Source organism: Alexandromys fortis, unplaced genomic scaffold (genome assembly GCF_014885135.2).
Source record: "Alexandromys fortis isolate MF-2015 unplaced genomic scaffold, M_Fortis_MF-2015_v1.1 scaffold_14, whole genome shotgun sequence".
In the NCBI taxonomy this organism is placed as follows: Eukaryota; Metazoa; Chordata; class Mammalia; order Rodentia; family Cricetidae; genus Alexandromys; species Alexandromys fortis.
In genome coordinates, this window is record NW_026067910.1 from 19980991 (window position 1) to 19995081 (window position 14091).

Genomic DNA, 14091 nt, shown 5'->3' on the forward strand with positions numbered 1-14091 from the left:
GGATGGAGGTGGGTGGTCCTTGGACTTCCCACAGGGCAGAGAACCCTGATTGCTTTTTGGGCTGACGAGGGAGGGGGGCTTGGTTGGGGGAGGGGGAGGGAAAGGGGAGGCGGCGGTGGGGAAGAGACAGAAATGTTTAATAAATAAATAAATTAATTAAAAAAAAAAAAAAGAATCTCTTACACACACACACACACACATACACACACGTACGTTTTAGTCCATGTAACATAAGTATTGTTTTGTGTTTTTAGAAATCTCTTACAGAGAAGCAGGGATGTAGCTCAGTGGGTAGAGTACTTGTTTAGCATTTGTAAGGCTCTGTAGTTCTTCAGTCTTTAGTATTTCAGGGCAAAGGAGATTTTGAATATCAGATAAATGTGCATTATATGGCATATATTGTATTTTAAATCATTCTTTTATTCAGTATTAAGGTGATTTCATGTTTTTGTTTTTTTTGTTTTCGAGACAGGTTTCTCTGTGGCTTTGGAGCCTGTCCTGGAACTAGCTCTGTAGACCAGGCTGGTCTCGAACTCCCAGAGATCCGCCTGCCTCTGCCTCCCAAGTGCTGGGATTAAAGGCCTGCGCCACCACCGCCTGGCTATATGTTTACATTTTTTTAATATCTATCTATCTATCTATCTATCTATCTATCTATCTATCTATCTATCTATCCATCTATCATCTATCATCTATCTATCTATCAATCATGTATACAGCTAGCCAGAAGTGGGCACCAGACCTTATCACAGATGGTCGTGAGCCACCATGTGGTTGCTGGGAATTGAACTCAGGACCCCTGGAAGAGCAAGCAATGCTCTTAACCACTGAGCCATCTCTCCAGCCCTATGTTTACATTTTTTACAAGTGGAAATGATAGCGAAAAAGTTTGAAAGGCATATTGATGTTATTGGTAGCTGTTGGCAGATTGTTTTTTCCCTCCAGTTCACTGTCTCGTGGTCTCTGGCATAGAATTTTGCAGTAGCTTACTGGTGGTTATCTCTGCTATAGTGGCAGCTCATTTTTAGGTTACTTTTTATTTTATGTCCACAGTGAGGTTTTTTTTATGTATAAACTTGATTTTTACTTTTCAACTTGATTTAAAAGGTACAGTCCATCATTGTACAGATTTAAAAATCTGTTTGCTATATTATGACACTCATGGCTCTTCATGACTTAGCTGCTCTCTAATTTTCTGCTGTATTTTATACAGCCCTTCTATATATTCTGTGGATAAAGAGGTGACTAGGGAACAGTGTATATACAAAGGCAGAACTGTATGGAATGTTGTGACATTTTAATTGCAACAAGTTGGCATATGTGAAACTTAGGGTAGTAGAAGTCATTCTGATTTTGTGTGTGTGTTATAACTCACAGAGGTCAGAAAACTCCTTGTGTGCATTTATTCTCTCCTGTCATGCGGATTCTGGGAATCAAGCTTTGGTTGTCAGGCTTGGCATCAAGTGTCCTCACCCCCCTGAGCCATCTGACTGTCCCTGAGACAAATATCCAGATGAATTGGGTAGTGATATTTGTCAGGTACAAACAAAAAGAAATAAAAAGATTACCTAATTAGATGGTACATGCCTCAAAAGGGGCAATGCTTTTATAAGCAAGTTTATTGATAACATTTGCCGACTAAAGTTTCTCTCAACTCAGAAACACAGGTGCTCTGGGGATAACCCTGTGTGTGAACAGAGCAGTAGCTAACAGTAGAGAAGACCTCTAGAAAAGCATGAATTCAGGAAAACAGAAGATAAAATGGCTTTTTTAGGGTAGACCAGATTAAGAATTATGCACAAGAATATATGATCTTATTCAGAAAATCAAGTGAACACAATGAAAATTTTGCCTCTATTTCCTTTCAAAAGACTATAAACAAAAAATTTTAATAGGGTAAGCAACAAATAAGATTTTTAGAATATATCTAACATGTCAAATGTGAAGGACATAAAAGGGAAAACTGTTGTAATAATTATGTACCATTACTGTATTTTGGAAATTACATTTCCTCATATCTCAAGATGTAGGTTGAAAATAAGCAAAGCTACTAATCATTCATACTGATTTGAAAGCCAATATGAATTAGAGGGTCTTTTTCCCCTCTTTAATGTTTTGTTTTCTCAAATCTCCCATTTGATTTGTCTAGTATTATTAGTTTTTTTTGTTTGGTTTTGGTGGTTTTTTTCCTCTCTTTTCCCTCCCTCCCTCCCTCCCTTCCTTTTGACTGTCTTGCTGTATAGCCCAGTCTGGCCTTTAGTTCAAATATGTACCACCATACTCAGCTGAAACACACTAACTAGGTCTTGCCCTTTAAGAAACACTGAAGAGATGGCTCATTAGTTAAGAGACTTGGTACTCTTTCAGATATGATCTGAGTTAAGTTCCTATCACCCACAGGGCAGCTCATAACTGCCTGTAACTTCATTTCTAGGGGAAATCTCATGTCCTTTTTCTGGCTTCCATGGGTACCACAAATGCACAGTGCGTGCTCACACGCGCGCACACACACACGTAGGACTCATACATACACTGAAATTAAATTCTTAAAAAAGACTAAAGAGCCGGGCAGTGGTGGCTGGTGGCGCACGCTTTTAATCCCAACACCCTGGAGGCAGAAGCAGGTGGATCTCTGTGAGTTGGAGGTCAGCCTGGTCTATGAGAGCTAATTCGAGGACAGGCTCCAAAGTTACAGAGAAACCCTGTCTCAAAAAATGAAACAAAACAAACAAGAAAGAATAAAAAAAGATTATTTACAGCATGATTATTCATGTTGGTTTCTATAATTTGAAAACACTTGTGTAAATGTGATACTACGTTACTGTACTTTAAAAGTTAAGGAGAGTGAGTTGCTATGGTTACCCTGTGTTTATTTCTTTGAGCAATAATTACATGAGACAGCCCAAGAATTTCCACTAGTACAGAGAGATCAGTCACTTACGTGTACACTGGTTATTCCACACACAAACTAAAACTGTATATCACTTATGTTAGAAAGTAGCTATCATTTGGAAAATAATAAAGAAAATGACTCATGTCTTTTTGAACTGTAACGGGGTGGAGACATACTGAACATTCTATTTTAAAATTCAAGCAATGACTCAGATAGTTTAGAACATTTTTCTTTAGTTCCCTTTATCAAAAAAATGCTATATTTTGCGTGGAATGGTGGCATACACCTTTAATCCCAGTACTCAGGAGGCAGAGACAAGTGGATCTCTATTAGCTCGAAGCCAGCCTGGTCTACAAGAGCAAGTTCCAGGATCACCAAGGTTACACAGAAAAACCCTGTCTTGACAAAACAAAAAAAAAAAAAAAAAAACAGACAAAAAAAGAATGATGTATTTCAGTATAGCAATTTTTATGGCTAAAAGAAGGAAAGTAGTTTTCTGATGTGTTTGTGGTATGGAATTTCTTTAAAAGCAAAACAAAACAAAACACTGCTGTAGTAACCAGTGTTTTGGAGAGCAGCAATCTTCAGGAACACAGAACGGGATCTTTTTTAAATATTTTTTTTTACTTTAGTAAGCTTATAAAATGCTATGATTATAACTGTTAAGCAATGCTAATTCCATTAGTTGTAACTGGTTCTAAACTTCTTAAAAATAAAGGAGCTGTCTTAATAGAATCTGTGACTAGTCCATTCTTAGCTAATTTAGTTGTTAAGCCTACCAACAGTGATGCTTCAATTTTTATTGTTTTGTTGATGTTTATATTCATAATATCCAGCATCACAGGCATACTTAAAACTTTTGAGCCAATATAAGGTTAATCATTATATTTTAATAACTTATTTGTAATAGAATATTGTTTGTCCCTTAATATTAGGGCTATTTTAAACTGAAAATAATTTATATTTAAAATAGAAACTGGATTAAATAGTAAAGGGTCTTACCATAGCAGTAGGAATTGAAATACTGTTCTTTAGGTTGAGTGGTTTAGTTTACTTACTGCTGGACCATACATAGGTTTTCCCTCTGTAAGACTTAGCATGGACTCTAAGATAACTCTATTCAGTCATAAGATACCCAGCATACCTCACGACATTATTATCAAACATTCTTGTTCAGTAGGAGGACCATTTCCTTTTCTCTCCCTTAGATCAAAAAAAAAAAAAAAAAAAAAAAAAAAAAAAAAAAAAAAAAAAAAAAAAAAAAAAAAAAAAAAAAAAAAANAAAAAAAAAAAAAAAGAAAGAAAGAAAAAGAAAAAAGAAAAGCTTTCCTAGAAGCACTAGAAGCACTACAGCTGACTTTCCCTGGCATGTTGTGACAGAGCAAGAAATAGGATGCAACTTCTTTAATCAAAGTAGATGAAGTTACACCAGATACTTTGGAGCAAGTAAAAAATTATTTGTATAAAAAGAGGTTCTATTTTAGAGAAGAACCCTGAAAATAGGCGATGTTATTATAATTTTATTTTTATGTTTCAAGTGTTAGAATGATATATTTGATTTAACTATATAGCGATGGGTAACATCATATGTTACAATATTTGCCTATAAAAACATTTAATATATGTTAAAGTAACTAGTATGTCGTGGTCAGGTGCCAGCCCAGACCATAAATTATTTCTCTGGATGAGAGGGGAGGTGTGGGATTAAAGACTCAAGTCACATCGCTTTATTGGGAGGGAGATTCTCAGTGATCCCCCCCTGAAATCCTGTGTTCACATCCTGAAAATTCTCACCCGCATTTATTCTCCAAACAACTTTTATACCAAAACTTTTATACTTAAACTGAGGAGGGAACTCATTAGCATTCTGTTCCCTAGGTAACTAGGCGAATGTCTAAGGTCACGTCCACACCTATCTATACCTGCTCTGTTGTCTTTCTATCTTCCTGTTCTGTACAGCAGCTCTGTAGCTGAATTAATATCTCTATCCTAGGTGTCCTCCAAATTACAAAGAAGGAGCAGAACAACATTAGCATATGCTGACCCTTTGTTAGGTTTGTCTGGAAAGGTTAGGTGACCACCTTCTGTGTGGTCAGGTGCAAACTATGGCTTGAGAGTCTGGCCGCCATACAATGTAGACATATGAGCCTGTATAATATATGGCCCTACACTAATAGAAGCAGACATGGTGACATGTACCTAGAGTCCCATCTGCTAGGCAAAGCAGGCAGATCTGTTCAGTGCAGGAGTTCTAGGCTAGCCTAAGCAACATAGCAAGAGCCCATCCTTCCCCACGGAAGATTAACTATTGAACCCCATGTGAATGTTGGTTCTTCTCTACATGAATACTTAATAATTTTGAGTAATTTTTGTCTCTAATTTCTGGCATTCTTACTTATATTAAGTCCCCCTCCCCATGATTTAATAAGTAAATTGGCTTAAGCAAATAGTAGCATTGAAATGCTCATTCAAACTACAGAGCTAGTTCCAGGACAGGCTCCAAAGCCACAGAGAAACCCTGTCTCAGGAGTGGGGGGAACTTACAAATAGATAATCTTTTGTTGCCTAAACTTTCAACAGTCATTATCAGTTTTCTTTAATGAGCAGTTCTTCCACATAGAAGTAAAGTTTTTTTTTTTAAAAAAATCTTAATGGTAGTAGAAATATATGTTTTTTGGCGTTAAGCATTTTAGTCTTCTGAGTTCTTTTTTCCTATATAAAATGTGAGTATAGTAGATTATTATATTAAGGGAAAATATAGCACCATGCATAAAATGCTGAAAAATAGCATGAGGTTGTTTATAAGAATACGAGATGATAAAAGGAGAAAATACAGATCAAGGTGGGGCATAGTATTTCTTTGTAATAAACTGGGAAATATTCTTAGTTTGGAGCAAAGTGGGAAAGGTAGTGAAAGCCAACTTCACAGTGGTTTTGGGTGGTTTTGTTTACAGTGTTTAGGATTAAACCCATGGTCTGGTGCATGCTAGACAAGTGCTACAACCTCAGCCCCCAAATGGTTGGTTTTCACACTGAATTGTAGCTTTTGGGAAATTATTTTATCGGGAAGGAAGGCTTGGTTGTTTAGTTTCTATGTTAAGATTGTATGCTCTATGTAATTCAGGACAAGAACTTTAAACAGTTGTTTTATGCAGCTGCTTAGTGGGTTTTTAAGACTTCAGAGCATATTCAGATATGAAGGTATTATTTAATGTCTTCAGTGAAAATTCAAATGTTTCATAAAATCTTAACATTAGGACTTCTACCTTTATGAAATTTAAAATTTTTTCTTTAAAAAAGTATGAGTCAATAAATGATTGACTCATTAACTTAGAAGTCATAACAAGCCTTAACATTTGATTTTTTAGAACCTCTTTCCATTCTAGAAAATAACATACATCCAAGGGGGAAGAAGAAATGAAAAGGGAGGAGGAAGGTGGTCTTGGAAAAATAAAAAGTCGTGCACCTTAACTTAGGTTCATGGTCTTTAGTCTGATACACTATGTCTCTTTCCTCTTGAGGTCTCTCTTACTACGGACATTCTTACTGCAGCTGCTATCATGGAGTTAAACATTGGCTGTACTTGTCGCATACGAAAGCAGTTAAGCTGTTTGGGATTGTTTACTTGCTAACGCCAGTGTTACTCAGCAGAGGCAGTACACCAGATTTCCTTGTGGCTTTTAGTGGAAAATGTTAAAAGTGCACTTATTTTTCAGTTATAGAATTTTCAGTTTGATCTGGATTAGTCACAGAACTGGCATGAACCCTCTAATTGTGAAGGCTGTCCAAATGCACTGTTTTTTTTTCTACTGCTAGAGGAAGTTACATCCGTTACATCCTGAGCAGTCGTTCGGCTCTCTGGTAAGTGTAACGTGAGCATTACTAGGCATTTCATCCTGCGGGTCTTCAGACTGTTGCTCGGTCGAAATGCTTCTGCGGGACTGATTCTGAGGTTGTGTAGGTATTTCTCAAGGGCTTATTCATTTGAAGATTACAGTGGAATTTTGCAAGATCATCTGAGGAACAGGAAAGCATCTGAAATCAACTGAAAAGGATAACTCTAGCGGTTTTTACCAGGGGAGGAAACGGTATTGGCACAGAGACTGAATAAAGTAGTTGGCTCAGAGAAGATGCACAGTCTGCTGTTTTCCCTCTGAATGAGGACTATTTAATGGAAGCTGTATTCATGCAGAGATGAAAGGAAGTACTAGAGCGATAAACTACTCAAAATGAAAACTCCGAAGCAGTAATTGGAGCTCAAAGGTCTTCTGATTCTTTTGCTGTCTCCTTGTTAGGATTCTCCACTGACACCATTTCTGCCTAGTGCCTGTGTCTTTTTGCTGGGCAGCCAGGAACAACTCTGCCTGATGGAGAAAGAATAAAAGCTTTGCCTTGCTTCTGTTACTGATGGGATAAAGCTCTGTGTTTGGACTGCTGTGTGTGAAGTCTGGATTATCAACTTGTATTCTCGTACCAGAGGTCCTGTTGTCTCCTGTGATCTGACTCATCACGTGTAAATGTGCTGCAGCTTTGCCGTTAATGCAGAGTGGTGGCTTTTTTTTCTTTCCTAAACACAGAAAGAATTGTCAACCCCTGAACTTCATTTTCAGGATTTATACTAACTTCTATATGTTTTGTTTATTTGTTTCCTGGATAATAATCTGTATTAAGTTGTTGAAGCTGAAAAAATGAAGAGAAATTAGAAGTGGAAACAGAATAGTGAGATTCTGTTGTTTTTATTTTCAGCTACAAGCCGCCCAGCCTACTGGTAACTGTATGACCTTGTAGACAAGAGTGGGGCTCTCTGTGGCCACCTCTATCTCAGCAGTTGTTTCTGATTTCATTTTTTTATGGTGTGGTGTCCTGACACCCAAAACAAGGATTGTTTTGTACAGAGTAAATTTCAGAGCTTAATGTAATTATTTTGGCCGAAGACAAATATTTTTAAAAGAATTAACCCATAGATTTGAGCTTTAATTATTGACATATTGATGTGAAACTTTTTATAGATTGCAAAAACCTGGCAGAAAGAAATAGGTTTTTATTTTTAGGAAGTTATGTGTCATAATTTTAAACTTCAGTTACTCTAATATTACTATGAAACCAGCTGCACTGTTCAGAGAATGTTCATGAGTGATATACAGAAGAGGAGGAAAAACTGTGCTCTTCCCACTGTGACTTCTATCATAAAGCGTGGAGTTTAATATTCTAAAAGAGCGAATGAGTCGAGTGTGTATTGTTGTCTTGGAGGAGGTAGAAGATGATTCTCCTGTATTCATTTCTAAGTTGCCCCAGGAAAATAAATCTCTACATTCTCCATTCTCTGGAAATGTATTGGTAAGCTATGAGAGTTTTTGTTGATTATATTTTATAGAGCTAGTTATGTAAATTTAAATTTGTAGTAGTACATTGAGTTAGATTTTACTAGCTTCATTAGAAACTCCAAGCAGTATGTGGGTCTGTATGATGCAGTATTATTTGTGTGTAAAATGAGTACATTTCTCAGTTTTTCTTTTTCAAATGCTTAGTTTTTACTTTAGACTACATCTGTTCATCTCCTTATGAAGACTCATAACAAAGTAGTTATGAAAACATGCTCTTTGTTTTCTTTTGGTTTTAGAACTGATCTGACAATCAGGGATTCTGCATATTTTTGAAAAGGTTGACTACTACCAGCAACGTCAAGGCATAGCCTTTTCTATAATGAATTTTACCCATTTTCATACAAAACTTTATATTAAAAAGAATCAGGGTATGTCCTTAACCTTATTGTAAACACTGTTTTCATTAGCTAACCCTTATTTGACTAGTATATTATGATGCCTTGCAGAGGCTATGCTGCTGGTTAGGAGCTTATATTTAAATATGACATGCGTATGTTTGTCTTTCTTGTTATTCAGATGTGATGTGTATTATCTTTTGGTCTTTGAATAGTAGTTATTTTTATCAGATGCTAAATTTTGTTTCTGGGATCTCTATCATATACTATATACAGTGTGTATGTTTTCAAAATCTCCTTTCATAGTCTTCAGTGGATTAGGAATTGCTTATTTAATTGGTTCTATTCCAAGAATAGATTTGAGTTATCAGACTTATTTGTATGTCTGTCTTTTCATCAAATTAAGCAAAGGGCTTTCACATAAGAAATAAAATGAGTGTCAAGTCTGTTACTTAATTTTGGTCAAATTACTTTTGAAAAGATTTATTAATTAGGCTTCTTTATTACACTCCCCAGGATGAACTCCATACTTTTAATATTATTAGACTGCATGAAATGTCTGATTTATGTTCCCTACCCCCTCAAAAAAGATTATGGCTACAGGGGAGAAAAAAAAACATTAGATTTAGAAATCATGCAAAAATATCTTTAAAGTTATATATATTATATGATCAATGTTTATTTATTTATTCATTTTCTTTTTTTAGCCGTCACTGGTGCAAGCTATATTTAATGGTGATCCAGATGAAGTTCGAGCACTAATATTTAAGAAAGAAGATGTTAACTTTCAGGTAAAGCAGTTAATTCACTTACACCAACCTTTTTAGCCTACTTTTAAAAAACTCTGTCCTGCTATTGTGATTTTGTTTGCATGTTTTTGTTTAAAAGCATAATTTTGCAACAGTTGTTTTCAGTGAGGGAGGGAAAATCCTGCTCGTGATCAAAAGAGATATACTGGACATATATATATATATATACATGCATACATGCACACATACATACATACTGGACAGAAAACCCACAGCTCCCAGAACTCAATTGAGAGGTTTTTGTCCTCTGAACTTTTTATATGGAAATTTTCAAATGCAGGAATACTGAAAAAATAGTCTCAAGACCCTTCCTTTGGTTCAGCATTGATAACATTTTGCTGTTCTCATTCACAAAGAGTGTGTGTGTGTGTGTGTGTGTGTGTGTGTGTGTGTGTGTAGAGATACATGTTTTTCTTTTGTTGAACCATGTTTTGAAAGTAAAACGCAAATATGACAGTTTATTATTTTTAGATATGAGGATTCTTTTTAAAACTTGACAGAAAAGATTTCTGTAAAGTTAAAATGTATCTTATTTATGATATCAGATGTGATTTCTGTAAATAATTGTGGTGAGAGCTTTGTGAATACTTTTTGTTAAAGTATATTTGCTGTACAAAATGATGGGCTTCATTAATCACATTTTTGTTCAAGTAAATCATATACTTTGATTTTATTTACTCTCTATTATCCTTTCTTATCCTCTTCCTTTTTCTATCCCTTCCTCTTCTCAACTAGTCTTTTCATTTTCATGGGTCATATGTATGTGATTCTATGTAGATAGATAAATATATACATAAATACACACAGAGACTCTTGGTTTTTATTAGACTCAATTATGATAGATTGTTTGAAAACTTTTTGAACTTAATAATATAGTAGCTGTAATATTCAAGGTTAACATGCTAGAAAGTGTAGAAAGAAAATATATAAAACAGTATGGAGATTATTTTTTAAATATATAATATTTATATATAACTGTTCTGAAATAGGACCTTATTTTGTAGCCAGTACTGACTTTTTTTTAACTTATTAAGCTTGCTTAATATAATCTAATTTAGTAAGACAAAATAATTTCATTATTTTATAAACATTTTCTGGAAATAACTATTCCTCTTAAGGATGGCATGGAAAGTCTCATGACTCCTAAAGTTGCTATAACACTACCAAAACATGTTCTAGAATTTTTTGTAATTATAAGAAATATATGCTATAAACGTAATACACTACAAGCATATCTTGAATTCTTATCTCTTTCTTTAGTTTTATAGAGTACCATTTAATGTTGTTAGATATTTAAACGTTTATCTTTTGAAGTTCAGATTATCTAAATAGATGTGCGTTATTGACTCAAATGGTTGATTTCTAAGAACATGGAGTATTGACCTAGAGACTGCTGTCATAACTTTTCAAGTGAATGGCTTCTTGGTTTATATTTAGTTGGAGAAGCATACATCTAATTCAGGATTTATTTATTTTAAGTGGAATGCATGGTTCACTTTACCTAATTAGGCTGTCTTAGCAAGTCCACTTTGCCTAGCACAGACAATAGTTGTAATAGTGTAGATGTATGAGCAGAAGGGAAACGAATGTACACTATTTTGTTTGGTCTTTGATCTTTAGCTTTAATAATACTAACATTTCTTATTTAGTGAGAATCTCAGGAATAATCTAATTACTCCATCACAAAGCTCGTAGGTGCCATTTATTCTCTACTTTATTCAGTCAAAATACCTTAAATGGAAAAAATAAATCTTGTTTTTGAACATCATTAACACTATAAGAAATATCAGTGTCCCTTCTTTGAGGGAGACTGTAGCAGGTTCCTAGTAATAACAAGGATTACGTGTGAAAGAATTATGCTCCTTGAAATTCAGATTTCTTGTTTTTAAAGGTTATTTTATGCAAGTGTGTTTATGTTGTATTTGTGCGTGCGTGCATGTGCTCTTGTCTCTGCATGTGGAGTCGAGATGTTGACATTGGATGTCTCCTTGAGTTCCTCTTCACCTTATATTTTGAGGCAGGGTCTTCTCTTAATCTAGAGATTGCCTACCACCCAGCACTGACTTGGGTTTCAGATGCTTGCTTTCACCCCTAGATTTTGCATACTCAAATTTGAACTCAAATAAGGCCATTTACTGGCTCAGTAAATGGAAGCTTTTTGCATGTGTAGTTTGTTGGTAGTATTAGTTTGTTGTAGTGTTGGTGATCAAATTCAAGGCCCTAAGCATGCTTGTTGAATAATTTACTCCAGAGCAAGCTGATTATCAGCCGGTCTTATGACAATGCAGAGTTTAGGATCTGAGCCTTGTCCACACAGCATGAAACGAGTAACAACTGCACATGCTCAAAACAAAGCTGAAAGAGTATTCTCTAGGTTTCCTTTCAAATCAGGGGAAAGCATCTTTGCTTAGAATACTGACAAAATATCCACTAAAGTCTTGATGATTATAAGCCTGCTCTATCAGTAGGCAAAATAGAAAATGGTTACCTACCTACCTACCAACCTATTACTTAGTTTGCTTATGTCTGTTGTGGTTTATTGCCTGCTTCATTTCTTGGGGGAAAGAATAGGAGCTTGTTTGGCTATGTCTATAGTGATTCTGAACTTCCATAGGAAGGAGGAATGGAAAAGTAGTTGCTTACGTCTGTAACTTAGCAAGGATAGATAACTGATTACTTTACAATAGAGATAGCAAACTTTGAAAAAAGAAGTTACTCATGAAAGAAACACTGTAAACCACCAGGGATAAATAAATAACTTAAAAATTAAAGTTATGTTGTTATTTATAGTATAAAGAACATTTGAACTATGAATCAAATTTTCTTCATCATTTTAGACAGACAACTTAGAACAGTTCCCTCTAACTTCAGCGTTGACATTATGCTTTTGTTCTACATATGTAAGGTTACATTAATTAACTTCAGGGTCATTCTTGAATCTAAATTTAGGATTCTCCAAGTCCTCAATGTCTTTGAATGCCTTCCGGATTTTATCCAGAAGATACCACTTGTTTTTCTGATTTATACGACCAAAATTATAATTAAATGTCTTTCCTTAGAATTTATAAGAAGTTGATGTCATATTGTAGTTCTCAGATAATTTAATCTGAAATATTTATGGCACCCCATTTCAGAGAAAAGTTTGATCTATATTTACAGCAAGCTGTTTTTCTACAAGTAGAAATTACTTTCCTCTGTCTAGAGTAGTAGATATTAGTGTTACTTACAAAGTTTGACTTCAGAGATGGACATATGTGTGAACCTTTTAAAAATGTTTTACTCAAAGAAAGTCTTGTAAAGGTAGCAGAAAAATATTTGTATTTCATCATTCAGTGTCAAAATAAGATTTATGAAAGTTGAAACTGTCTAGGATTGGCAAGTATAGCATAGTATTCAGATATTTTTAGCTTATGTATTTAGCTAAGTTTTCGTTTCTTTTGCCAATATTTTATACTTTCACTGAGTATGATTTTTGTTAGGTTTTTCTATATTTCGTGGTTTTTGTTCCTAATGTAAACAGTGTTTCATTTGATTTGAAATGTTTAATTTTTTTCTTCGTGCTCAACCTGTTTAACAAGCTCTCTTCTCTTTAACACAGCCATTCTCACTGAAGATGACATGACTTGTAGCTAGGCAAAAAGATTTTTTTGAGTATGTTGGGAAAAGCTTACATGCTCTAGCAGTTCATGGTAAACAAAAGGCCAAGGTATATAAATTACAAACACTGTGATTTTACATTTCCATACCTGTGATGAATGAATTTACATGGAGGAAAGTTTTTTCTGTTGATACATCTCCACTGGCCAGAATGCACAACTACCGCTAAGATCTTTCTCCTTGTTCCTGCGACCCTCGCCATCCTCCTGATTGTAGGTAGTCCACCTCTGCCATCCTCAGTATCTCCCATGGGGTGAGACTGGCTACAAAGAAGTATTAAATGTTAGGACTCTGAATTTAGAATCTACCTCTATCTTTGGTTTTCTATTATAGTAGAAGCAAGAAGCCCAGAAGAATTCTCTGTGTGGTGCAGTGCTATTTTGGATGAGTTATGATGTAAACAAAATGGAATTTATCTTACCCTTCTAATATGGTTCCTCAGTTTGTGCCTTCCAGTGGGGTCCCTAAACCATACTAAAGAGCTTTTTTGGACATTGACAAAGATAATACTTAAGGACAGTTCTTGGTTGTTTTAGTTGCTATTAATAACTAAAGTATACCTTTGGGGACAATCAGTATGAGGAAAAAGCTGCCGTCCTTTTATAGATGAGTGTTAATCTCTGTGAGACTTGTGTGTATGTGTTTGTATGTATATAAATGGAGATAAAGCATCAGTGCCTTTCTGTCACTCTCTGCCCTATTCTTTGAGACATGGTCTCACTGACACTGAAGTACTGATCGAGCTAAACTGGCTGGCTGGCAAGCTCTAGGGATCTGTCTATGTGCCACCTACCCATAGTAATGGAATTACAAATGTATGTCCAAACTCAGGTCAGACTTGGCTGCAAGCACCTTAATCCATTGATCCATTGTCACAGCTCTACCTCCACCAGCAAGGAAGATGCAACACCGGAGCTCTTCTTGCAGCAGTTTTATTCAGGACTTTATTCACAGCAATCTCTCTCTCTCTCTCTCTCTCTCTCTCTCTCTCTCTCTCTCTCTCTCTCTCTCTC

At 35.4% G+C, this 14091-nt stretch overlaps 1 protein-coding gene across 3 annotated transcripts in view; it reads left to right on the plus strand.

Moving 5' to 3' along the window:
- Ankrd28 (ankyrin repeat domain 28) overlaps window positions 1–14091 on the plus strand; it is a 141146-nt gene that overhangs the window by 49994 nt on the left and 77061 nt on the right. For 2 of the 3 annotated variants that reach the window (XM_050138015.1, XM_050138016.1), the window contains exon 2: window positions 9320–9403. In XM_050138015.1, the coding sequence (XP_049993972.1) occupies window positions 9320–9403 (84 nt within the window). Of the gene's footprint in view, window positions 1–6785; window positions 8231–9319; window positions 9404–14091 lie in introns of those variants that run through there. The other variant, XM_050138014.1, reaches the window with a different exon arrangement.